The sequence below is a fragment of the Bubalus kerabau genome, chromosome 4 (assembly GCF_029407905.1).
Source record: "Bubalus kerabau isolate K-KA32 ecotype Philippines breed swamp buffalo chromosome 4, PCC_UOA_SB_1v2, whole genome shotgun sequence".
Classification (NCBI taxonomy): domain Eukaryota; kingdom Metazoa; phylum Chordata; class Mammalia; order Artiodactyla; family Bovidae; genus Bubalus; species Bubalus kerabau.
In genome coordinates, this window is record NC_073627.1 from 45,665,068 (window position 1) to 45,692,595 (window position 27,528).

Sequence of the window (27,528 nt, forward strand, 5' to 3'; positions counted from 1 at the left end):
GCTAAATATAATTCTAAACAAATGTCATCTTTTCCTGGCAAATCTGCTTCTCCAAACAGAAGTAGTTTACAGAAAAATTTTAAGGCTATAATTGATGGTTGTATACCATGATTGAAAACAAAAAGTGTATAAAACTGCATTTTTGTGATAAATTGGGTTACTAGTGCTTTTAGTCTAAAGTTTGAATCAAAGCTCTTTGAGATAAGGACTGTGTCTTCTTGTTTGCTATCTTCCAGTGCTTAGAATGGTATCTAGCAATTAGGTGCACAGTAACTACTTGGATGAATGAATGGATGGATGGATGTACAAATCAAACTAACTTTAATCTCAAGTTATGGTGTTGAATTACAGAAATCCTGGAATAAAATGCCTTGTATGGTAGATTGAAGAATTCTAGTTTGTTTTCAAAATATTTTAAAAGTAATTTTTTTGAACTTTTAATTTTTTATTGGGAGAGAGAAAACAATTGTTGTTAACAATGATTAACAATGTTATGATGGTTTCTGGTGAACAATGAGGGGACTCAGCCATACGTATACATGTATCCATCTCCCCTAAACTCCCCTTCCATCCAGGCTGCCACAGAACATGTGCAGAGTTCCATGTGCTGTATAGTAGGTCCTTGTTGGTTATCCATTTCAAATATAGCTGTGTGTATGTGTCCATCTTTTAATTTTAATAGAGCTCCTTGGCCTAGAAGTGACTCTGAGAGTTGAAACCAATATGTCTCTGGATTTGAGAGGCTTTTTGGTGATGGTTTTTTGTTTGAGACATTCTGATAAATGGTCAAATCTGTGAAAAATTTTAAGCAGGCTTACAGTTTTATTCTATGATTTTCTCTGCAGTTTCTTCACTTTGATATTAATGCTTATTTCTAGTTGAGCTGATAACATTCTTTTCCCAAATGTTGCAGAGCTTTTAACCTTCTCTGGTTAGAACTTTTTCAGGAAGCAGCCTGCAAACAAAATTAAGTGGAATTTTAAGAGTAATCTTTCTTAAAAGAGAGAGACTTTTAACTCAGAATCTCTAAAGTGTATTTTTCTATTATATTTAGCCATTTAATGTTTATTTTTTAATCAGTAGTAATATGAGTTCAGTATCAACTATTGAAAAAAGAACTTTTAAGTCAATTGAAGGATACACAGAGAAGTATATATAAATATATGTAAATCAAGAAAAATTACGTAGACACATAGAAGTATTTTTAGAGTATGATCTACTTGTAATGAAAATTTCATATAAAATTCATCAAAAGCTAGGAATTAACTGAAATGTAAATATTAAATATCCTCAGTTCATTTGAGGAGAAATTTTCTGCGATTTATAGCCAGAAATAGTAGATATGATTGTCTCAACATTTCTTGCTATTTATTTAGTGCTTTGGCTTAAAGACATAATAAAGATTAAAATCCAGAAATAAAATTTGTCCCTCAAAATTCAGTTGATTTCTAATTTTTTGTTGATTCCATTTGTGTTACATTTTGATCGTGTAATTTTATGTACAAGCCAACATTGTTTTTGTTGCTGTATGTAGTTGGTGCTGTGACTTGTTTGTGCTCATCTCTGTTCTGTAGGCAACTTGCCACTCCCTACTGAATAAAGCTACAGTAAAAGAAAAAAAGGAAAACAAAAAATCAGTAAGTTTGGAGAACTTTTTTTTAGCTGTTTCTTTCAAAGCAAAACAAAAAATCTTTTGCTGTTTGTTAAGAACATCTTCACTTCAGCCTATTTGACCTTCACTGTAAAATCATTCTACTAATTCTGGCACAAAATAGCTTTCATTTCAATTAACCCTGGAATTAAGTTACATTGAAACATCTCTGTGTTCCTTTGGTTTGATTTATCCCAAAGGCATTTTGGGGGCATTTGGTGCATTTGATACCCCTGGTCTAATTTTATTATTGTTATTTTAAAAATTATAAATGAATGCAAAAGAAACTTAATTTCAAGGCCTTAGGAAATGCTGACTCTCTTCATTCTTGCTTCTTGTTTGCAGGAAATGTGAATGATTTCTTTTCCTAGAGATGAAAGTTTTTCTTAATTGCTAGAAGTACATAGAAGGAAACTGTCACTTTCTAAATCTTAACTAAAAGTAGCTAAATTTTATTTTTTACTTAGATTTTTATCTGGACAGTCTCAGCCAGGATTTAGATAATTGTTCTTAACTTATAAAAATTCTTATGGTGAAACAAAACCACTTTTACCTTAGAGAAAATCTTTATAAGCTATTGGGACTGAGAATATAGTACTTTTGAAATAAAGAAAAGCAGTGAGTCTATATTTATAGAGAAACACCTCATTTGCAAACATGATATGCATGTACTACCTGCTTCTGTAAACTTGCCCTAACTTAAAAGGAAGAAAATTATGGTAGTCATAATTATTTTCTTCTGGCGGATGAAATTTGTCCAAAATATTAACATGCATTCATTTAAAATGTGCCAATATCTGTCAGTATGACTGATCCTTATCAGGCTTAGTATTACCTTTGTTCATATAATCCAAATGAATTTAGAGAAAGATGTAAAGAAAACCTGCAGGAGTCACATAGATAGTTTACTTTAAAAGGTAAAATTTAGTATATAGTATTCATCTGGTTTCACCTTTCATTTTCTTCTGAGCTCTACCTTCAGTAAATTTCTGTTTTAAATTCAGAACTAAATTAAAATTTAGAGACATATGCTTTTATGTACATTCAAGAGATTCTTTTTTGGTATGTTACATAAATTTGGTCAGCTGTGAGCAAATGGATTGGATTGGATGGCCATCTTGCTTAATAAAAACATTTCTTTCTAATGCTTCAGCCTTCTAATTCTCAGCGTATGTGGATTTAACATAATATACACCATCACTGTTGAAATTAATTTACTGTTTCTAACACTCTTGTTTGGTGTTTACTAATGCCATTTTGTAGTATATTACATAAATTAAAATTCAGGCTTTCTGTGTTTCTGGAGCATGTTTTCTAGCCTTCCTAACATTGCTTTATTTATTAAGATTTTATCTACAGTTGTTCCTTGAAATGTTTTTTTCTACTAGTGTTATTTTAAGATTTCAAAAAAATGTTTCTGGGTAACACCAAGTTTTGGAATGCATTTCTCAGCACAAGAGATATGAGGTCCTTGTGGATATTTTAGAACACATTCTGAAGTGTGAAGACTGTGTAGTTATTATAAATCTAAAATGTTGGTTTATGGAGTTGTTGGCGTAACAGAATCTAATGATCTTTTTAAAAGCAAGTTAACTTTCTTTTGGGGTCTATGTACCGTGGATTAGAGTATTTAAAATATATAGAGAAGGTTCTGGCTTGTATTATGTAGCTGTATAGTCATAGATAATTCTCTTTATTAAACTCAAACATGTACTGTATAATTAGATCTCCTTTGAAGTTATTAACCTAACTCACTTAGATAATTAAAGGTGGATGGGTTGTGATCCTCTTGCTGATGTACAGTGTATGACTACATTTATTTGTAACCTGTGGTTCGCCTTTTATGAGTAGGGGGAAAGTAAAAGGGCCATTTGACTGATAATTCGCTTCTGCATACAGACTGGCTCTACTTGGACCTTTTATGCTGAAAGTTTTTTGGATATAAATTAGATTTTTACAGGTTAAAAATAAAAACAGTTTGAGTGTGTATATGTTATGAGGTAAAATTATACTGATGTTAATTAGTGGTGACAGGAAAAGAAGTTTTTTAATAAATTAATTCATAAAACTTGTTGAGCATTTTTATAGATATTGTTTTATCAGATTTTAGTTCCCAAAATACACTGTCATTGATGAGATACATAATTATATGACGTGAAATAAGGTGTGTTCTTGTAGTGTGAATACTCTGAGTTCTGACATGAGTGATTTTTGAAGATGGGGAAGATAGTGAAGGTGTAGTACCTTTCATAAGTTTTACAATATTTCTTTTGGGAAATGATTGCCTCAGACACCTGTTAAATTCTGAGATCGAGTAAATATTGAGTAAACATCAGGTATAAATGTGAGTCACACTTTAAAAACTTTTCTTTCCTGGAAAAAGCCAGTAAATAGCTACTCTAAAAATGCATTTGAAAAGAGTTCTCCATGTGCATATAAGTGATTGATTTTTTTTTTTTTTTTTTTTGGAGACACTTTCTCAGCAGGTTAGTATTTTATAATTAATCAGTTCTTTGGAAACCAAACTCATGACTTTCACTTTTTAAAAACCTTTTCAGGATTTTAATGGATTAAACTGAACATAAGCTATTCTTTTAAAACAACCCTTTTGCAATGAAATATAAAGCAGTTTTTAATTCCTTTCCTTTTTGCTAGCTCACTCCTGAAAGGCTTTAAAAATTTCTAGATTTGTTGATCTGTTTTTTTATGTTTTAAGATTAAAATTTGTGAGTTCTGAAGAAAATAGTAGCAGTGGTGGTCTGTGAGCATTCTGAAATTAGATGAAGAATTTTATCTGTGCGAAAATAAACATTATTTTTTTCTGTTCCTACTCCCTAGAAGGTTAAACACAGTACAACAGTGGTAAAAGTACTTGAACTTTCTTCTTAATTCTGTTTCTAAAACTGTATTTTAGCTAAAATAGCTATAAAACAGTATTTAGGTGTTAAAGCCAGTCTGCTAAAGCTGCTGTATTTAACCACCTTCCCCAGTTTGCTCTGACTGAAGTGTAAGGTCGTCGTCCTTCTTGCAGTAGCATAGCACTCAGAGTGCTGTAACACCAAGAACGCTTCCTGAGCTATGCAGTACCAGGAAGGTGAGAATGTGTTAATTATAGCTCACCCCTACTATCACCTCTTACAAAGATTTTCTTAGCTTAGAAAATCATTCTCTAAAGTCTTAATTTTACTGACTTCCTGTCAAATATAATTGAACATTATTTTGAGATTTTAGACAGTGAACAAGAACACATTTTAAATGTATACCACATGAAGCACTGAAGAAAATAGAATGAAGTGAAATAATTCTTACTCTTTTCCAGAATTATAATCTGGACTCATGAGCCGTGTGAATTCATGAAAAGAAGTGTTACTTTACTGAGGCAGTGTGAAGAAAACTAGAGCTCTGTGAGATTCTGCACCTAAGTCATATTTTCTCATTTCCCCGCAATAGCCTTTGAAATGCAGTTTTATCCTCAGAATCCCAGAACATTGAGTTGGTGTACTATGGCCTTGTTGTCAGTCAGCACTGCTTTAAGCAGCAGTTAACCACGCTAAGCATGAATAGTTGCAGCGGTTTAGATGTTACATGAGTGTTCTTTAAAAGTAAAATGTTTGTTATCTGTTTAAAAAAAAAGTGAATTTCAGAATAATACAGTTTTCATATGTTACTTTAAAACAGGACCTACCAGGGGAGATGGGAGCTGAGCCGGCTTCATAGCACTTTCCCAGTCTAATTTACCTTGAAAGTGGAATATCTTATAAAAAGAAAATAAATCCATGTGAAATGTTGGGCTCACATTATTTTTCAGTGTGGGCAACCATTTCTTGTATCTTTAACTTTTTTTATTTGACAGAATTACAAATTGAGTTATTCATGGGGATTCTCTCTTTTAGGCTGGTGGGATCCTTTTTTCTTTTAAGTCCCCAAGAATTCCCATTCCTCCATGGCTTAAATAATAAGTAGGTCCTTATATTATAAAGCATTCTGATGAAGAAAAAGAACTGGCAATAACGGTACTGTAAGTAAGTTTTTTCTCTTGATAGGAATCTAAGAAAACTAAGTTTTATTTTGTATATGGCAAGCATTTTGCTCAAGAAATTCAATTGTACCTGGGTATACAACAAAATGTAAGTATTTACTATTAGGTATTGGATTATTCAGTGGTATGCTGTTGAAAACTTAGCTCTGCCTTACAAGAGTTGACCACATCTCCTGTCTCTTAATCTTAGTAAAATATGATAATTTTTGTGTGAAAAGTTATTCTGCTTTTGTTGCTCAACAAACCTGCAGTATAAACAATGATGATAAAATTAATATCTTTCTTCAGATCTCTTCTACAGAACTCATCTATGAGACTTTTTTTTCCCCCCTTAGAGACCTTCATTGTGATTTTAAATGATAGAGGGCAAGAATTGAGGATAAATTTTTGTTTACTGATGTTTTGGGAGTAGGAAAAATTACAAATGTATTGTTTACAAGGACTAGTCTCTTCAGATTTTATGTGCAAAATTTGACTTCTGAACTCTGTCTTCCCATTTTCTTGTTTTAATTCAAACCATGTACTCAATCCTCAATTCCTTGTTTTTAGGTGGTTAGCCAGCGTTTCCCTCAGAACAGCATCGGTGCAGTAGGAAGTGCCATGTTTCTCAGATTTATCAATCCTGCCATTGTCTCACCATATGAAGCAGGGATTTTAGATAAAAAGCCACCGCCTAGAATCGAAAGGGGCTTGAAGTTAATGTCGAAGGTGAAGAATCATTTTGATAATATAACTATTTAAAATTTCTGTTCCATAAATTTTCAGTTTTTTTATTCACTGTACCCTCTCTTAATTTTTGAAATGCCCTGTGGTTTTCGCTTACATGCTTTTGTTTTATTTCTTTATATGATAAAGAAATTCATGAGGCTGATACTGATGGAACATCTCATCATTTGAAAATATTTTAGCAAATGTCTTCTGAAGATGGTTTTCTGTGTAATGATTTTGGGAATTCCGAAATGGGAAACAAAATGTATACTATATGATTTTAAAAAATACATTAAAAATTTCATGTCTGTTTATATATATATAAATATATATGTGTTTATATAATTATGTTTAGGAAAGCATAGAAACAATGATGAGTAACTGATTTTAATCACCAATAGAAATTGTATCAGTAAGAAAATTAATATTTTTAAGAGTTATATGGATGTGTAGATTTCATAAATAATCAGATCCTTTATAACCTTATTTTATTGTGTAGATACTTCAGAGTATTGCCAATCATGTCCTTTTCACAAAAGAAGAGCATATGCGGCCTTTTAATGATTTTGTGAAAAGCAACTTTGATGCAGCACGAAGGTGAGCAGCCTGCTACTTAGCCAATTGCTCTGTTTGGATCAGATACTTTCAGTTTCACTTAAGTCCATGTACTTGATCTAGATGGAACTCCTGTGTAGGTTTTTTTCTCTTGAGGTCAAGAACATAGTTAATCTTATTTCACTATAAAAGACATTAATAAAGTAAAGTGATATTCTTTGTAATTTGGCAGTGATTTCCATATTTAGAAACCAAGCGAGATGTTTGACATAGCTACTAAAATAAAGGATTTGAGTTTACCACAAGATGGAGGACAGGTAGAAGGAAAAAGATTTCTTTCAGTAAGAACTAAAACCAAACTGGTACAGATAATGCATTATAGTGTTTAATCAGAATTTTTTGATGTTAGAATATTTTTGATACTTTAATTTAGAAATGTATGTAAACTAAAAAGTTACTCTTTAAACCAAGTAAAGCAAATGCGTAAGATTTTGTTCATGAGTAACTGGACAACTGTTGAAATTTTTATGATTTTAGAAAACTTGAGTTCTGCTTGGTACCCATAACTAGCTAGTTGCTTCTTTTTATCTCTGAGTTGTTGATTTGGTAAAGTAGGTTTAATACTATACTTAACTGTGAGTTGATTTTAGAGACACAAATGAGATAACTTATGAGAAAGTGTCTGTAAATATAAGTTAACATCAAGAATTCTACTTTTCATACAGTGTGAATCTAATTGACTTGACTTACAGTCTAAGCTATACTTCTACAACTCTTCCAATTTTTCATCATAGTTCATACTAACTTCTTTCTGATTGGAATTTAAAAGATATATTATCGGACTATAAATCATACTGGGAAAAAAAGTGAATGTCAGCATAGGATTCACATTCTGTGACTATCCACAGAAAGATTGACTACCTATAGAGAGTTAAAAGAACAAAGGTTCTGATCCTGACTTTGACCTAACAGGCTGTATGACTTTGGGGAGGTCTTTTGTCTTGTCTGGGCCTCTATTTATTTATCTGTAAAATACTGGCTTCTCTATAGATTCTCATCTATCTAAATTTTGTTGTCTGACTTCAGAGCCTACTTTGAAGCTGAAGCCAGGTATCAAATGGAAAACCAAGTTTCTCCTGTCTCTTCTTGTTTTGTTTATAGTTACATGTGTGAATAAAACCTCCATATTTGTAATATCAGTAATTTCACAAAGTTACTTCACATAAATTTAATTCAAACATAGATATGAGTATATCTGGTTTTTGAAATTCTAATAACTTTGCATTTTTGAAGGTTTTTCCTTGATATAGCATCTGATTGTCCTACAAGTGATGCTGTAAATCATAGTCTTTCCTTCATCAGCGATGGCAATGTGCTTGCTTTACATCGTCTACTATGGAATAATCAAGAGAAAATTGGCCAGTATCTTTCCAGCAACAGGTAAGATTTCTCAGTCATGGGAATATTAAAAACTCTCACTTTAAATTTAAGTTGATAAAATTATTAGTCATGAATAATGCCTTTTACTTTGTATCTTCTTAGAATAAGAATTATGATTTTTAAAAAGCAATGTAGACCTTTAAAAATATGTAGGCAAAAACTTAAGTCATATTAATTGATCAACAAACATATCTAGGTGTTGTAGACTTTTTAAAAAAATACTAAAGCTAAGAGGGAATTCGCTGGCAGTCTAGTGGTTATGAAAGACTATGCACTTTCATTGCCGGTGCCTGGGTTTGATCCCTTATGGGGAAACTAAGAATCCAGCCAAGGAAACAAAAAATTAAACTGAGAAAGCACGAATTAGCCTTTTGGATTTTTTCTGGCTTGCAAACATAATATTACAACAAGCCACAGAGAAGTTTAAATTTACTAGGTCAAGTGAGTCTTGGCATCTGAATTTAAAGAGCAGCTTAATTCTTAGGAAGTTAATAATTGAAACATTGCGATTCTATTGCAATTCTATAGTAATCCCATTTGTGATACTCTGAAGTACATGCAAATGAAGTTTTACATAGGCAGTACTTAATAATTGAAAATTATTAATTTGGGAATTGTTTCATTAGCTGTTTTTAGTTAAAGTCTCTTGTAGCCTGAATCATTTGCTGTCCTTTCTATAATCGTTACATGTTTATAGTGGCCCAGATTCTTATCTATGAGTTCTCTTACAAAGGTCAAATGAGTCCAGATTATTTTTAAATTCCAATAAAAATGGTTTGCTTATTCATAGGAAAAGTAGAAGACCATAAGGAGGGAGATGCTTCATCTGTGTGGCACTTAAAGTGGAACTTTTAAATGCAAACAGTCTTTTATATGCATCTTTTAAAATACAAACTTATATGATTTAAGTACATATTCATGTACTTTAATACTAGTTTTTTTTTCAAATTTTTTTTTAAAAAGACACATTTCAAACATACAAAAAAGTATTGACTATAATATAACAGAGACCCATGTCTACTGCCTAGTTTTAACACTTTTTATTTTGCTGAATTACTTCAGATCTTTATAACATTTTATTTCTGGGAGAGAAAAAGATACAACTTCTCTCTTGTGTAACTGACAAAAAAAAGGAAAGTACAGGTATAACATAGGTACATATAAAACAGTTTTGTGTGTTTTAAAACTTCATAGCAATGATACACTGAATATAGTCTCTTCATATAATATTCTGTTTGAGATTTATCATTTATTTAACTTATCTTAGTATTTTATCAAATGGCTATATCACAGTTTATTTTCATATTTCCTAATTGATGGATATTTAGGGTTTCCTGTTTTTCATTATTTTAAATGGTAATGTAATAAATATTCTTCACATTTGTCTCCTTGTGAATTACCCAAATGCATAATTGCTGAGTTCTGGGGTATACACAGCCTCAGCTTTGCTAGATATCGCCACCTTATTTTTCATAGTGTACATACTGATTTATGCTTTGACAGTACTGTGTGAGAGTACAGTGTACATGTCTTCACCAAAATTGGCACTAGCAAACGTCATAATTTTTTTTTGTCAGTTTGATGTTTGTGAAATAGTATCTTGTTATCTTTAGTTTTAAATGTTTAATAGTTGTTGAAAATTCATATTTACCCTGGTTAAGCAGAAATCTGATATCAGGGACACTATGTCCACTTCCTAAACAGTGGTCTCTCCAAATGAGTTCTTTTCATCCTGAGAAAAAGTGGATCAGAATGTTATTTTTACTTACTGGTTGCCTATTTAATGGTAATAGATTAAGAATACTAGAACGTAATGAAATTTTATGTAAATTTTTTAGTTTGAGGAATGGTCCTATTTCTAAGATGTCTCAGTTATACTTAAAACCCCTGAGGTCTTTTGGGTGCTATTTACAAATGAGCAGGAACCACCACTGGACAGTAAAAAGAAAAGCAGCCAACGACAATCTAAACGTGTTTTTATATACCCTCCTGTGTGTGGAAAATAGCTAGTGGGAAGCTCCTGTAGGGCACAGGGAGCTCAGCTCGGTGCTCTGATGACCTCCACAGGTGGAATGGGGAGGTTCAAGAGGGATATGTATACATCCTGCTGATTGACTCCGTTGTACAGCAGAAACTAACACAACATTATAAAGCAATTATACTCCAATTAAAAAAAAAATGTGTTCTGCTATATTTGAACTGCTACTTTTTTCCTAAGTAGTTTCCTATATCTAGGGATCACAAAGCTGTTGGAAGACGACCTTTTGATAAGATGGCAACACTTCTTGCATACCTGGGTCCTCCAGAGCACAAACCTGTGGCAGATACACACTGGTCCAGCCTTAACCTTACCAGTTCGAAGTTTGAGGAATTTATGACTAGGTAAAGTACCACCTCGACACGATGATTTCTGTCTTTTTCATTGAGCTGCAAGCTTTACCTCCAGGCCACTTGTTAGATATGCTTGTATATTTCACAGAGGATTATTGGGAAAGATGTACTTCATAATCACATTGCCATGTTTTGGGGTCCCACTTTTCTCTTTATATATTGTTGAAGTATGCTTTGTTTCGTGGTTGATTTTCTTGTAAAAAATAATAACATCTTGTTGAATAGTACTCTGTCATGTTATTTTGAGTTGTTTTTGCACTTAATAGTTAAAAGGAAGGTAGACAACATTATTTTCATATTATAATTATTAAGGAAAATAGAGTTCAAAGTGAGTAATTTGCCTAAGATTCCATCCTAAGTCATAGATCCTTTGGTTCTAAGTGCTGAACTCTTTCTATCACATAATAAAAATTTTCAGAAGTCTCCTGGAAGTTAATTATACAACTTTTAGACTGAGGGTCAGAAATATGGTAATACTGCTATAAAATTTCTTTCTGTGGACATTTGTTTTGAATCTCATTGAGATTTGGATCCTCATCTTAGGCATTCATCCCTGTGTTGTTACAGTGAAGATAGTTTGCAGAATTCTTTAGACTTTTAAAGTACCTTTCATAGTACTTTACACTTAGTCACTTAGTACTTCATAGTGAGTGTGGGTTAAGTGTTTTGTTCATAGTATGTGCCAGAAGCAGAAAGGAAAGAACAGAATATGACATTCTAGTTTAAGTCACATTAACAATTTGTATATAATGTTCCATGGATTGTGAGTGTCTGTTATTAGTCATATTACATACAGATGATAGTTTTGTACACGACTCCAATTTTTTGATATTGTTAAAAGAATGTGGGAATATGTAACAATCTCTTTTCAAGCTTAGTTGTTATCTTTAGTTCTGTTACATTTTCCTGTGTAACAGATGTTTCAGTTCAGTTCAGTTCAGTCGCTCAGTCTGTCTGACTTATTCCTACGTTATTAAAGGAATATTTTCAATGCAAAATTTTCATGTTACTTAGTTGAAAATTATATAAACATATAAAACTATGTTTTATTCAGCATTGCTAAGGATGTCCTTGCCATTTTTCCATTTTTCAAAGAAAACTTCATTAGTCCTTTTAACCTTCCTACAAAACAATCCTCTGTGCTTTTGAACACTAAATGATATAATATGTGTAAGATACTTAGAACAATATCTGGTGTATATATAAAGTGTTTCATAAGCATTAAATAATATTTTTGTTCTAAGTTTCCACTGATGCTCCCTGAGACTCATTTTTCTTTTAAAAAATGGAAGTAGCTTTATAATGTTGTCAACTAGAAAACTAATAATTGTTAAATTAGTCAAAACACAGAAATCTAAAAAGGAAAAAATTTTCAGTTATTTCACCTGTTAGAGATAATTCAGTTAACATTTGGCAGATAGCCTCCTAGTCATTTATCCATACATATGTGTACCTGTTTCCCTTCTGAAATGCTATATGTTGTCTCCATTGATACTAAGCAAATGCTCACTTGGTAGCAGCAGTATGATGAACTGATGTAATATAGCCTCTTCTCCCACCCCCAAGACACATAGAAATACTAGGTAAAAGAAATATTTTTAAACACATACATAGCTAGAAGAGAATTTTGGAGCAAATTATTTAGTATGTGGGCTTTCCTGATAGCTCAGTTGGTGAAGAATCCACCTGCAATGCAGGAGACCCCAGTTAGATTCCTGGGTCAGAAAGATCCACTGGAGAAGGGATAGGCTGCCCACTCTAGTATTCTTGGGCTTCCCTTGTGGCTCAGCTGGTAAAGAAAATGCCTGCAATGCTGGAGACCTGGGTTCAGTCCCTGGGTTGGAAAGATCCCCTGGAGAGGGGAAAGGTTACCCATTCCAGTATTCTGGCCTGAAGAATTCCATGGACTGTTACACACAGAGATAAAGAAATGGAAAATATGAAAGAGTTTAAGAGATGGAGGTTATAGAATGAGAAGTTCCAACATATCTAATAAATAGAGCTTAAAGAGTAGTGAAGAGGTAATATTTGAAGAGACAACAGATGAGAATTTTCCAGGGCTGGTAAATGACATAAATCTTCAGGTTAAAGACACACGCTGTGTTGAACAGAATATATAATAATTAAACCATGCCTTTTTTTAAGTGTATTTAAATATATATAAGTGTATAAGTATAAAAGTATAGGAAGTATATAAAAGTATAGGAAGCATCACTACAAACAAAGCTAGTGGAGATGGTGGAATTCCAGTTGAGCTATTTCAAATCCTGAAAGATGATGCTGTGAAAGTGCTGCACTCAATATGCCAGCAAATTTGGAATTCAGCAGTGGCCACAGGATTGGAAAAGGTCAGTTTTCATTCCAATCCCAAAGAAAGGCAATGCCAAAGAATGCTCCAACTACTGCACAATTGCACTCATCTCACACGCTAGTAAAGTGATGCTTAATATTCTCCAAGCCAGGCCTCAGCAATACGTGAACTATGAACTTCCAGATGTTCAAGCTGGGTTTAGAAAAGGCAGAGAAACCAAAGATCAAATTGCCAACATCCGCTGGATCATCAAAAAAGCAAGAGAATTCCAGAAAAACATCTATTTCTGCTTTATTGACTATGCCAAAGGCTTTGACTGTGTGGATCACAATAAACTGTGGAAAATTCTGAAAGAGATGGGAATACCAGACCACCTGACCTGCCTCTTGAGAAACCTGTATGCAGGTCAGGAAGCAACAGTTAGAACTGGACATGGAACAACAGACTGGTTCCAAATAGGAAAATGAGTACATCAAGGCTGTATATTGTCACCCTGCTTATTTAACTTCTATGCAGAGTACATCATGAGAAACGCTGGGCTGGAGGAAGCACAAGCTGGCATCAAGATTGCCAGGAGAAATATCAGTAACCTCAGATATGCAGATGACACCACCCTTATGGCAGAAAGTGACGAGGAACTAAAAAGCCTCTTGATGAAAGTGAAAGAGGAGAGTGAAAAAGTTGGCTTAAAACTCAACATTCAGAAAACTAAGATCATGGCATCTGGTCCCATCACTTCATGGCAAATAGATGGGGAAACAGTGGAAACAGTGTCAGATTTTATTTTGGGGGGCTCCAAAATCACTGCAGATGGTGATTGCAGCCATGAAATTAAAAGACGCTTACTCCTTGGAAGGAAGGTTAAGACCAGCCTAGACAGCATATTGAAAAGCAGAGACATTACTTGGCCCACAAAGGTCTGTCTAGTCAAGGCTATGGTTTTCCCAGTGGTCATGTATGGATGTGAGAGTTGGACTATAAAGAAAGCTGAGTGAGTGCCAATGAATTGATGCTTTTGAACTGTGGTGTTGGAGAAGATTCTTGAGAGTCCCTTGGACTGCAAAGAGATCCAACCAGTCCATCCTAAAGGAGATCAGTCCTGGGTGTTCATTGGCAGGACTGATGTTGAAGCTGAAACTCCAATACTTTGGCCACCTGATGCGAAGAGCTGACTCATTTGAAAAGACCCTGATGCTGGGAAAGATTGAGGGCAGGAGGAGAAGGGGATGACAGAGGATGAGATGGTTGGATGGCATCACCGACTCAATAGACATGGGTTTCGGTGGACTCCGGGAGTTGGTGATAGACAGGGAAGCCTGGCATGCTGCGGTTCATGGCGTCGCAAAGAGACACAACTGAGCGACTGAACTGAACTGAAGTATAAAAGTGATACTCAGAATCAGGGAGATTAGAATGGCCTTTTAATAAATTGTATTGGTACAACTGTACCAGTAAGTAACCATCTGTAAAAAGATACACCATTCGTGAGGATAAACTCCCATAAAGAAGAACATATGGACCTTTCTCACTCATTCAAAATCAGTAAACCAGGGTAAGGAAAGCTTCATAAACTGAACTCTTAAACAAATCAATAAAATTCAAAAACTTCTGTCTAGAAAGAAAAATGGTTAAAAGCAATTCTATGATTAATATCCCTGTCCAGTAGTTTTCTTAATGTTATCCTAATGGTTCAAATAATCAGTTCAGCCACTCAGTCATATCAGACTCTGCAACCCCATGGACTGCAGCACGCCAGGCCTCCCTGTCCATCACCAACTCCTGGAGTTTACTCAAACTCATGTTCATTGAGTCAATGATGCCATTCCACCATCTCATCCTCTGTCGTCCCCTTCTCCTTCCGCCTTCAATCTTTGCCAGCATCAGGGTCTTTTCAAATGAGTCAGTTCTTCACATCAGGTGGCCAGAGTATTGGAGCTTCAGCTTCAGCATCAGTCCTTCCAATGAATATTCAGGACTGATTTCCTTTAGGATGGACTGGTTTGATTCTCCTTGCAGTCCGAGGTTCAAATAATAGCTCCTTGAAACTTTTAGTGCTTGTTACCACATTGCCCTTCAGAAAGTATGTTGCTTTTAAGATATTTTGCCATTTTGTATATTTTATCATTGTTCCAGTTGTAGACTTTTGTAAATATCAATGAACAATATAAAGTCTGTGAGTTACTGTCCTCTTTTTTCTTTCAGGCATCAAGTACATGAAAAAGAAGAGTTCAAGGCTTTGAAAACATTAAGTATTTTCTACCAAGCTGGGACTTCCAAAGCTGGGAATCCTATATTTTATTATGTTGCACGGAGGTAAGAAACACTGTTTTAGTTTCTCTTACCAGAGTTTTTAAAATGGTAGAAAATGTAGAGAGACAGCAAGTTTGGTTTTTCCTGTTTGACTTTACCAGAGTTGGAGACAAGTTTTCCTGGGAGAATGTAGCTAGTAAACAGCCATCTTGTCCCCAAATGGTGCTCCATCTATTATAAATTGCTGTTCATAGTACCTGTTTCATATTTGCTTCCCTGTATTACATCATTTTTTATGCCACCTACAGCGAATTAATTACAAAGAGTCAAAAAAAATATCACAGTCTTTTGTTTTCTGGTGTATTCTGTTTAAATAGTATCTGCAACATGATACTGAGAAACCTTTTTGTAATGGAAATAAAATTTGAAGAATCTGAGAGCTTTTAATAATAGGCCTGGTAAGGCAACATCAGGGTGATTTAACGAATAATTCAGAGACGCTGTGGGAAGTGTCTATAAAGATATGGCACAAGTGACAGCCTGAAAAATTGATTGTATTTATTTGTGCTGTCTTCAGCCAAAGCTAATTCCCAGGAAGCCTTTCTTGAAATGCTCCTCCTTCACAATAGGTCTAATGCTCACGTTGCTTTCCCTGCCATTCTCTTTTCTTTCTTGGTTTATTCTGCGTTCCATTGGAGAACTTGTCTGTAGTATTATTTGGTCAGTTTTCCTTCTTTCCCATTTAGTTTATTGATATAAACTTTTGGTAATTGAACCTTAGGGACAATGTTATATAATAGACCACTGGCTTTGGAATCTCAGGGGCTATGTTTTCTCTTAGTTCTGCTATTCCACTAGGCTGTAGGAATTAATCTTTCTGAGTTTCCTGAATTTAATATAAATTGAAGAATTACATCAGTAGACTTTTAATGATCATGAATGGCAAAAAAATTTGGCAGTGTATAAGAAATAAGTGGAGGTTAGGGAGGAGTGGCAGTGGAGTGATAAATGGAAGGTGGGAGGCGGGAAACTGATTTAATGGGATAATGCAGACAACGTTAAACCAAGAAATCCCAAGAACTGTGTGTTAGGGAATCAAGAGGGCATAGAAACTTGCATTTATCCTTAGCCTTCCTCTCCAGCAGTTCTGAGGAACGTCTCTTCACCTTCCCATAAGTCTTCTTTCCAACTTTCACCTCAGATGCTGTTTCTCAATTGCCTAGGATTTTAATTATCTTTTGCAGTTGAGATGAACCATCCTTGTATACCAATCCCAATCTTTAATACCACCAGTGTATTTTGATTTTCCCTATTTTGTCTAAGTAATTAAAAGTGAAACATTGGTGAGAGAGGTAGGTAGACATGTGTCCTCCTCCCCCTTTAAATTCTTGTTAGTTTACAAGTTTCAAAGATTTCTGGAAAACCTTAAAGCTGGTTTTTTCCTCCAGGATCAGAGTGTAAGATTATATTCCTTCTCTGTGGTGGTCTGTATACTATACAAGGCCAAAGGAAAGTAGCTTGGGCCTGATGCAGACACCTGTGAGATTGAATCAGTGGGATTTCCTAGAGACCCATGTAATAGAGTGACTTGAGTGTGCTGAGGGTTCCCAGCTCTGCTGCTTCTTAGACAAGTTAGTTTTAATGACTCTGTTTCTTCATATGTTAAAGAAGGGGAGTTGCTTAGAAAAACTATCCTGCCTACCTCTCCCATAAAGTATTTTGTGACCTATAAAGTTCTATAAGCATACAGAGTATGTTTAAGGTTTTCTTTTTTGTTTGTTTGTTTTGGGGTGTGACTCTGCCAACTTCAGTCTACATTTCAGTCTCTTATTTAGACGTACGAGAGTGCCTCCTGGCTTCATTGTCACCTGGTGTGAAGCCTCAGGTCAGGACGGTTGAGCACATGATCACTCAGGGTAGAGCGACCCACTCTACTGTGGAGGAGTACAGGAGCAGGAGCAGGTCGTAAAGGCCTTGTCTCTGTTCAGTGAACTTTGTCAGAGAACACTTAGGTTTGACTTTTTGATATTCCTTTGTTTTTGTGGCTTAGACTAACTACCATGTATTAGCTTATGTCTTTTGAACTATGGATTCCAGCCTCCTTACAGATAGTCCACAGACCTTTTAGACTTGAAATGTCCAAAACTTAATTTGGTGTATATTCAAATCAACTTCCTCTTTGCACCATATTCTCTTTCTCAATAGCATCACCATCCCTTCTCACTCTAGAAACCCTAATCATTTAAAATTCTTCTCTCTTTTGTTTATCCTCCTCATTATCAATCACCATGTCTTGATTTTAGTTGTGTCATCTAGGCAAATCAGTAAAGCTGTTTTAGTCAGGGCTCAGTTTTTACAGAGAAATCATTCTCACTTTCTTAAGAAGGTGGGCCTCAGAAAAAACATGACTTAGAGCAGGTGCAGACAGCACTTAGGTGTCCGTCAGTCCTGGAACTGACTTGTTGCCTCTTTCTTGGCTTCACATTCAGCTGTGTCTCATGATTTCCTCTTTCTGTATCTCTTCAGCATTAGCCCTAGCTAGTCAGTTCTTCATTACCTCAGTACTTCACAGTTCAAATTCCACAAAGAGAACATGGTTCAGCTACAGATACCTGTTTGGCAAAACCCTTAATGCTATGTCCTGGCCAGCCAGTGGATTCCTGGCTGCCCTAAGTCATGTACTTCTCCTAGCCCAGTAGTCATGTGATTTGAAATAACCTCCTAGTGCTATTCATTTATCGGGGGATGTCCTAAGGTATGTGTTTTATTTTTTTAATTGGTTCTTAATGGCTTAATTTTAGGTACTTTGGAAATGTCTTTTGAATTCATTTCCCCCCACTGCCATTACTGAGACTCTCTTATTAGCTTTAACCTGTACTAATGCAGAATTATTCTCCTACTCCCTAAACCCCACATAACTACTTCCAGGTCATCTTACCATTGCTTCTAGAGGCAGTTCCAGTTCAAATCTAATCCTGTCTCTGTTTGTTAAGTAGCACCATTCAGTTTCTGAATAAAGTCCAGATTCATGTCAAGTCAGGCATGATGGTTGCTTCGTAATTTTGACCTAATTTAGTTTTTAGTCTTTTCCTTCTATTCTCTCCTGTATACCTTTGAACCTGACCTCTAATAAAGTCCCATAAATACAAGGACAGTTTTTGTTGCTGTTCAGCCACCCAGTCATGTCTGACTCTTCACGACCCCATGGACTGCAGTACATCAGGCCTCCCTGTCCCTCATCATCTCCCAGAGTTTGCCCAAGTTCATGTCCGTTGTTGCAGTATTATTTATAGTGGCAAATATATATTTTATATATATATATATATAATATATAGCTTTGTATCAAAAGGAAACTGTTGAATAAATAATGATACATCTGTATTATGGAATAATGTGTTAATGTGTTTTTGTGTTTTGTGTTGTTTTTGCTTGTTACATGTAACAGAAATGAAATTTACACTTGTGTAAACCAGAAAGCATATCAATTGGTAGATGTACCCAAGGAGATCAGGAGATGGACTGGCTTCTTGCATGACTGTATGTAGGGCTTTGAACAATGCCATCTGGAGAACATGTGTCTTCTCTGTGTCTTGACTCTACTTTGTGTTGATTTTATTCCCAGGCAGCTCTTCCTAAGCTATGCCCAGTGGTGATTTGTGTTCTCCCAGCTTAACAACCCAGTGAAAAATGCTTCTTTCCCAGTAATAACAGCAAAAGTACTAGTCTTATTGGCCCGAGTCACCTGCCAATTCCTGAGGCATTCGCTATGGCAAGGGGGATAGAATTTCTTGGTTTATCTAGGTCTGAGTCATACGCCCATCCCTGGAGCTCACTGGTGAAGGCAGCTTAAACTGCATCAACTGAAAGGTGTGAGGGGAGGGCACAGGAGCAGGGTTTCCCAAAGGGAAATCGGACTGCCAATATCAGAATGAGGAAAAGTGGGTTCTGAGCTGGCAAAAGTAACAGAAAGTCCTCTAATGCAGCTTTTCAAATATCCAGAAAGATGGCCCTCGACATTTATCGTGCATGATGAGGAGGAACACGGGTGTGTGTGCACAGGCATGTGATATGCGCAGACTGACAGGCCTGTGAACGTGCACGCCAAACTCTTCACAGTGGTGTTCTCAGGAGCATGACTGGAGCACGCAGAGGGTCAGCTACAGAATTCCTATTATATATCTCTGTTGTTTGACTTGTTGCCAGGAACGCATATTATTTTTGTCAGAATAATTAAAACTATAAAACCTAAAAGTGCAATGAAGAGTTTTCCTCTTAGGTATATTGTGATACCTGGCAATTGCTTTTTAGGTGTTAGTAATAATAATGATAACGGCTAAAATTTACTGAGTGCTTTCTCTGCCTTAGGCAAACCATGCATATTATATACTTTTTCATTTAACCCTTAAAATAACCTGCTGAGGTATTATTACTGCCAATGACTGACTGACTTATAAACTGAAATTTAGAGACACTGTTAGTCATTCACAAATCTAGCTATCAAACAAACATGTATCTCCAGGCCCTACATGGGCTGCTAAATCAAAATTTCAGGGTAGAGCCTAATCTATCTAACAGATACCCCAAGTGATTCATTTGAAGTATGTTTATTACCAGTTTGTTTGCGAGTTTCACTGGGTTGGGAATTAAGCTCAAGGTGGCACAACTAGTAAGAATCAGAGCTGTTCATACATGGTTATTATCACTGTCAAGTACTAGGTTTTTAGCTTAAATAAATCTTTGTAGACCAGCATGAAAATCTTACCAGTACTTATGGGGTATATTTCTGTAAGGAAGAATTCTGAATTCTAGGCATCAAATTGACAAATGACCCTTTGCAGTAAAAGACAGAAGTGTATACAGAGTAAGATAACTTTGTCATTGGAGCAGCTGTAGTCTGTACTCCAAATGTTAGCAGAATTGGAATCTTTTTTATTGTAACAACATATTACTATTACACATTTATGGAATATGGTGACAGGTGTATTGTTTTGTAGAGCACTATAGTTTATCCTTTTGTCTATTTAATAAAAAATAAATGCAGAATAACACATGCCATCCTCAACCCCTATCCGCAATCCCCTGTCCTTTTCACACAGACACACACACACACACACACCCACGCATGCACGCACACCCACACAGAAGTATACTTTGGTTAAATGTCACCAACATAATTTCTTCTCTTACACCTTTAATGTAAAACCCCAAGTTGCAACTCAGTTTTGCAAACATTTAAAAGGCAAACAGAGTATTTTGCCTTTTTTAGCATTTATAAGGAAGGAAGCCATCATATTAAGGTTATGATTAAACTTACACAATTAAAATTTGCAAACAACCAAATTAAACTAGGATGATAATAATTTACTCAGAAGTAAGTTGAAATAAATTTGATTTTCCTAGTGTGCTTGTTGCCGTTCAGCAGATATAATGAACTGAGATAACAATGCAGACAGTCCAAGTCCACTTCAGCCTAAGTGTACAAAAAACAACAAAAATATGACATAGAAAAGAACATGAGTGCTGGCCATTGTATTCAATTTGGTGCCACCATTTTCCATATTCTTGGTTGTGGCTACACTTCTTGTGCTCATGGTTGTGGCTGCACTTTTCATCTTCTTGGTTGTGGCTGCACTTTTCATCATCTTGGTTGTGGCTGCACTTTTCGTCTTCTTGGTTGTGGCTGCACTTTTCGTCTTCTTGGTTGTGGCTACACTTTTCATCTTCTTGGTTGTGGCTGCACTTTTCATCATCTTGGTTGTGGCTGTACTTTTTTTACTCATGGTTGTGGCTGCACTTTTTTTACTCATGGTTGTGGCTGCACTTTTCACATTCTTGGTTGTGGCTACACTTTCTGTATTCATGGTTGTGGCTACACTTTCTGTATTCATGGTTGTGGCTATCGTTGAGGTCACTTCCGTATTCTTTGTTGCCTTGGGATTGGAAGTTGCCTTGGGATCCAGAGATGTTTGGAGCTTTGGAGTTGTGTTGGGATTTGTGGTTGTCTTAGAACTTAGGCTGGTATCCTTTGGTATTGCTTTGGTTATCCCCAAAGTGACATCAGCAAACAGTAGGAGCAAAGTGAATAATGACTTGAATATCATTTTCCTGTTTCAAAATAATATAGAAAATTAATCTAACACTTGGATCATAAACAAATATAAGAACTTACATTTTTTAAAGTGATGGTGAGGAGGGAAGAGGGAATGAAGAAAACCTTATCTCAGTACCAGGAAAATGCCAACCTTGGTTTAACAGATAGTTTTTAATATAAAAGGAAATTCAGAAATGATCAGTATCAACTCTTTGATTTTACAGATGGGCTCAGACAAAGGGCATAATTTGCCTGAGGATGCATATCTGAAAATGACCAGAACTAGAACTTGAGTCTGAATCTTAGTCTAGTGTTCATTAGTAGATGGGGACTATGAAGACATACTATAGACATATACAAAAAGTTTACTAGTAAACTATTTTTAAAGTAAGGCTAATTTTTTTTTATCCTGTCTTCAAATCTAATGGTTTGCCATGATTGAGAAAAAGCAGCTAGCCCATGTTGAACATAGTTAACTGTTCTTTTTTTTTTTAACTTAAAGCTCAAACTTTGAAATCTAATATATGCTAAATTTACATTTGGTTCTAATGTGTAACTGAGAAAATTTCAATTTAATATTACCTTTTGATGTTTTTTTTCTTTAAAGGCTTCAGGCTTTCTCCAGTGTCCTATGGGGAATCTAATTTCTTACTCACTGTGTGCTGTTTAAATAGAATTAGTGAGTAAGTCACGTGTTATAAACTTGACCTGGTATTTGCGTTTTGGAAATGACCTATTGAGTGCTTTCCAAACGGGTGCAAACAGACTGTGGCAGAGATGGAGAAATGCAAATAAAGTCTTTCTAAAATCTAGTCACTTACATAAAGAACCCTGTGAATACCACTTTGTTATTCCTTTTACCCATGTTTTGCATTAGCGAATGTCTTCATTGGATTGAACTAACTACAGGAATATACTCTTTGCCTACTGTGATTATCATGACTTAAAATTGAGTAAGTATATTAGAGACAGATTTTTTTTCTTAAAATATATTGTATATATGTTTAGAGGGTAGTTTTTGGCTAGGATTATATTGGAAGTTTTCAAAATAATTCAAGAATATAGCTTTCTAGAGGCTCTAGAGTTCTAGTAAATAATTATTCTATTAGAAAAGAGGTTAAACTTTATTCATTTAAAACTAAATAGAAAAGAATTGCATGTCAAAGTGCCACTTTTCATATTGAGTTTGCAGAGTTTTGTTTTAGTACATTAAATAGCTCACATTGAAGCACATGGAATAAATTCTTCAAAGGAATTTCATCTTTTGGTCACTGCTTTTCCTTAATGAGGGGCACACAGGGAAGTTGGGTTGTTTTGTGCTAATGTTTTCATCACATTAGCTGGCTCTTTTTAAAAATTGCAGGGCTGTGAACAATTGTGTTGACATACAAGGAAATTGCTTCATAAATGGCAGAAGTACAAGTCAGTACATGTTTCTGTCTTGTTTTACTTGGCTGTGAAGGTTTCTTTTTCCTCCTGAATAAATTATAGAACCAGTGCTTGCTAAATCATTTATATTAGGTATGTAGAGTATAGTATAAAGAGTATAAATCTTATTTATATTAGGTACAGACCTCTATTAAATTGAAAGTTTGTATGATCAGACCTAAGAAGTAAACATAAAAAGCCTCTTAGCAACCAGAGTAGATATTATAAATCAGAGCACTAAGATAATGCACATGTAAATTTTTATTGATGCTTCAAACGCCTCAATCTCAACTTACTTAAAATTTTAAATTCAACATTTTTTTCTTTTCCTAATCTTATACACAGATATATCTTTCTCAAATTAACTGCATCATTACCTTTGATTTCTTATTTTCTTCTTATTGATCTTAAGCTGCCCAAGTCTTTGATGATAATTAAGTACAATTAAAATTTCTGAACTCTGCAGCACTTAAATGCTCCCCCCCCAAAAGAAATCATTTGCCATTATTCATGCCTTTAAATACCCCTGCTTCTTTATCTTTGTGCAGTCTCTCCCATCTGCCCAGAGTATTTCTTCCTCATTCAAAATTCCATTCTTCCTTCAGTGTCTAACTCTGATGGCAGCATCATTTTATGTAAAGAGAAGTCTCTCAGTCGTGTCCAATTCTTTGTGATCCCATGGACGGTAGTCTACCAGGCTTCTCTGTCCATGGGATTTTCCAGGCAAGAGTACTGGAGTGGGTTGCCATTTCCTTATCCAGGGGATCTTCCTGACCCAGGGATCAAACCCAGGTCTCCTGCATTGCAGGGTGCTTGACCCTCTGAGCCACCAGGGAAGCCCTTTTTATGTGAGCCTTTCTTAATTCTATACTTCCAAATCAGACATTTTAGGACTTGGTGTGTCTAGCGCATGTATCAGACTCTTTTTACTCTATTGTATCCTCTGGCTTCCTTGTGATCAGGTACAACCTCTTCTTTGTACCTTCTGGCCCAGTGAGTACTTGTACAGAGTAGTGTACAACAAACACTGGGATTTATTGAAATATCTCATCTTTGTTTCTTCATGGGGGAGGCTGATATGTCTATTATTTTAGACATTTGGTCATTTACAGCTTTCCCTGCACCATAAACATAAATTTGCAACTCAGAGGCCTGAGTTTAAGTCCCCTCTCCACTTTCTGGTTTCTCTTTTGAGAGGATTTCTTACTTGTATGATGTAGGTCAAAAGTGCATTCACATCCTTTACCTATGTAAAGTAACAGAAATTAAACCAAGTAAATTTTAAAGATCTAATTGGTTTTATTGAACAGTTTATGAATTGGACAGCATCCTGTCTAATAGAGAGGAGCTCCAGAGGATTATGGAAAGAGAACATTTTTAAAGGCAAGACAAGGAAATCATAAAAAATTATTTCAAGCTTAAGTAACTTACATGGGGGATGAAAAGCATCTGTCTGTGTGGCAGATTATCTCATCTTCCTTTTGGGGGATGCAAATGATTATCTCATTGGTACTGACCAGAAGATTCCACTGGTTAGGATTACATTCCTGGAGAAGGTTGTAACTGCAGTTAGATTTGGTATTAAGTCTTAATTTTAACACAAGTGACTCCATTTTGGGCTGCTTGTTTCTTTTTTTCCCCCAATACCGTGTAGTAGCAAGTGACTTTTCATTGTGGACAGTTATGTTTCAAAAAGATATTTGGAAGCTTCCTGAGAAAGTGTATATCCACATGTGCAAAAACAGACTATTGTTATGTTAGACTTAAATGTGAGTATCTTAGAATTGTACGTAAGTACTTCTACAGTAGAATATCAGTCTCTTCACTGTAGGAATCATATAAGAAAAAGAGCACATTTCTCTTTAGTTGCAAAATACATGTTTGGAGAAGTGTCTGTCTCCCAATATTCCCTCCTTCTCTTTATTAAATAGAAAGCTAAACATCAGTCTTCATTTCAGCCTTTTTGTAACCGCATGCATCTGATTAATCACTAAGTCTTGTTGATTCTGCTTCAAAAAAATTGTTGTACTTTATCCTTACGTTGTTGTGCTTTATCCTTTGACTGTGTGGATCACAACGGACTGTGGAAAATTTTTAAAAAGATGGGAATACCAGACCACCTTAACTGCCTCCTGAGAAATCTGTATACAGGTCAAGAAGCAACAGTTAGAACCAGACATAGAACAACAGACTGGTTCCAAATCGGGAAAGAAGTACATCAAGGCTGTATATTGTCACCCTGCTTATTTAACTTATATGCAGAGTACATTATGAGAAATGCCAGGCTGGATGAAGCACAAACTGAAATCAAGATTGCCAGGAGAAATATCAATAACCTCAGATACACAATGACATCACCCTTAGGGCAGAAAGCGAAGAACTAAAGATCCTCTTGATGAAAGTGAAAGAGGAGAGTAATAAAAGCTGGCTTAAAACCCAACATTCAGAAAATGAAGATCATGGCATCCAGTTCCATCACTTCATGGCAAATAGGTGGGGAAACAATGGACACAGTGACAGACTTTATTTTCTTGGGCTCCAAAATCACTGCAGATGGTAACTGCAGCCACGAAATTAAAAGACGCTTGTTCCTTGGAAGAAAAGCTATGACCAACCTATATAGCATATTAAAAAACAGAGACATTACTTTGCCGACAAAAGTCCATCTAGTCAAATTATGGTTTTTCCAGTAGTCATGTATGGATGTGGGAGTTGGACTATATAAAGAAAGCTGAGCACCAAAGAATTGATGTTTTTGAACTGTGGTGTTGGAGAAGACTCTTGAGAGTCCCTTGGACTGCAAGGAGATCAAACCAGTCCATCCAAAAGGAAATCAGTCCTGAATATTCATTGGAAGGACTGATGCTGAAGCTGAAACTCCAGTCTTTTGGCCACCTGATGTGAAGAACTGACTCATTGAAAAAGACCCTGATACTAGGAAAGATTGAAGGGAGGAAGAAAAGGGGCAACAGAAGATGAGATGGTTGGATGGCATCACCGACTCAATGGACATGGGTTTGAGCAAGCTCTGGGAGTTGGTGATGGACAGGGAAGCCTGGTGTGCTGCAGTCCATGGGGTCACAAAGAGTCAGACACGACTGAGCAACTGAATTGAACTGATCCTTATCTTACAGACTGAGTGGGTAGCTTTATCAGTTATCCAAGTGGAGGTTAGCAAGCTTATTTATCAAAAGACCAGGTAGTAAATATTTTAGGCTTTAGAAAAGCCACATAAAGCTTTTCTTTTTTTCTTGTTTTTGTTTTGTTTTGAGTTTGGTTTTTTAACCAAAAAGAACCATTCTTACCTTGCAGGTCATACAGAAACAGGCTGCAAGTAGCATGTTATTGGACACTAGTTTGCTGCACTCTAATCTAGGCTGCTGACAATATAATATAAATATTACATAAGTGTGTCATTCAGTGATAGTGTTAAGGCTAATTTCCAATTTTAATTATGGATACACATGACTATAGTTTAAAGGAAAAAGACTTGATTTAATAATAGTGATTAGAGTTGGAGTCCTGAATTGAGCCAGGAGATTTCTCAAGTGGTTTTGTTTTCTGTGATCCTTAGTTTATAGAAGTATAGTGGCCTTGGGTGTTAGGAAACAAGGCTTTGGTTTACTCGACAAAGAGGATGTAGTGATTGATACATAGTGAATAATTTGGTAGTTATGACTTGATAGTACTTAAAAAGAAGCAATTAGTGGCTGCAGTCCATCTATTGCTATGAAAACAGTTATATTTTTAATCAACTGTGGCTCACCTCTTTTAGTGTAAATATATAAGCCTTGAAAGGAAATAATCCTGAGATATATTTATGAGGTTTGATATTATGAAATAACATGTGCTGCTGCTAAGTCACTTCAGTCTTGTCCGACTCTGTATGACCCCATAGACGGCAGCTCACCAGGCTCCCCCATCCCTGGGATTCTACAGGCAAGAAAACTGGAGTGGGTTGCCATTTCCTTCTCCAATGCATGAAAGTGAAAAGTGATAGTGAAGTTGCTCAGTTGTGTCCAACCCTCAGCGACCCCATGGACTGCAGCCTTCCAGGCTCCTCCGTCCATGGGATTTTCCAGGCAGGAGTACTGGAGTGGGGTACCATTGCCTTCTCCGGAAACAACATGTAAAAATTCTAAAACAAGCATCTAAGGATAAATGTATCCAAGTGAATATTGTTCCCTTCAGAAGAGTCACTGTTGTAGGTGAGGTACTTACTTTAAATCCTGATGCTTTTGAGCACACATTTTAAGAGAAGTACATTTTTGGAAGTGTAGTATGTTCTGTGTAAATGTGGTAGAAAAATCTTCATTCTTGAAAGTTTTTGGTAAAGTAAAATGTCATTTAGTAATATTTTTGCTTAAAATGATTTTTTTCTTGTGTTATATATAAACTGGCTTGTAGTAATATTTGAAAGAAAGGCCCCCAAAGGTGTTTTCACAAATGACAGCCTCATTGGAATAAGAGCTTAAAGACTCAAACATGACTACTTTGAAGAAAAATATAAAGAAATTTAGAATTAAAATCAGTTTATCATATCATCATAGTATAGGAAGATGTTTTACTAGTTTCAGGTGACTCCTTCATTCTTTGATTACTTTTATTATGTTTTAAAGAGGCTTTAGCTTTTACAGTGCGTTTCTAAGTTCATATTTAATGTC

General features: G+C 35.4%; 1 protein-coding gene across 5 annotated transcripts in view; it reads left to right on the forward strand.

Annotated features, from left to right (window-relative positions):
* The window catches only part of NF1 (neurofibromin 1), a 262,407-nt gene that overhangs the window by 142,870 nt on the left and 92,009 nt on the right, over positions 1-27,528 (forward strand). For 4 of the 5 annotated variants that reach the window (XM_055577184.1, XM_055577188.1, XM_055577185.1 and 1 more), the window contains 6 exons: positions 1,575-1,637; positions 6,240-6,398; positions 6,898-6,995; positions 8,247-8,393; positions 10,629-10,775; positions 15,298-15,408. In XM_055577184.1, the coding sequence (XP_055433159.1) occupies positions 1,575-1,637; positions 6,240-6,398; positions 6,898-6,995; positions 8,247-8,393; positions 10,629-10,775; positions 15,298-15,408 (725 nt within the window). The remainder of the gene's footprint in view (positions 1-1,574; positions 1,638-6,239; positions 6,399-6,897; positions 6,996-8,246; positions 8,394-10,628; positions 10,776-15,297; positions 15,409-27,528) is intronic. The other variant, XM_055577187.1, reaches the window with a different exon arrangement.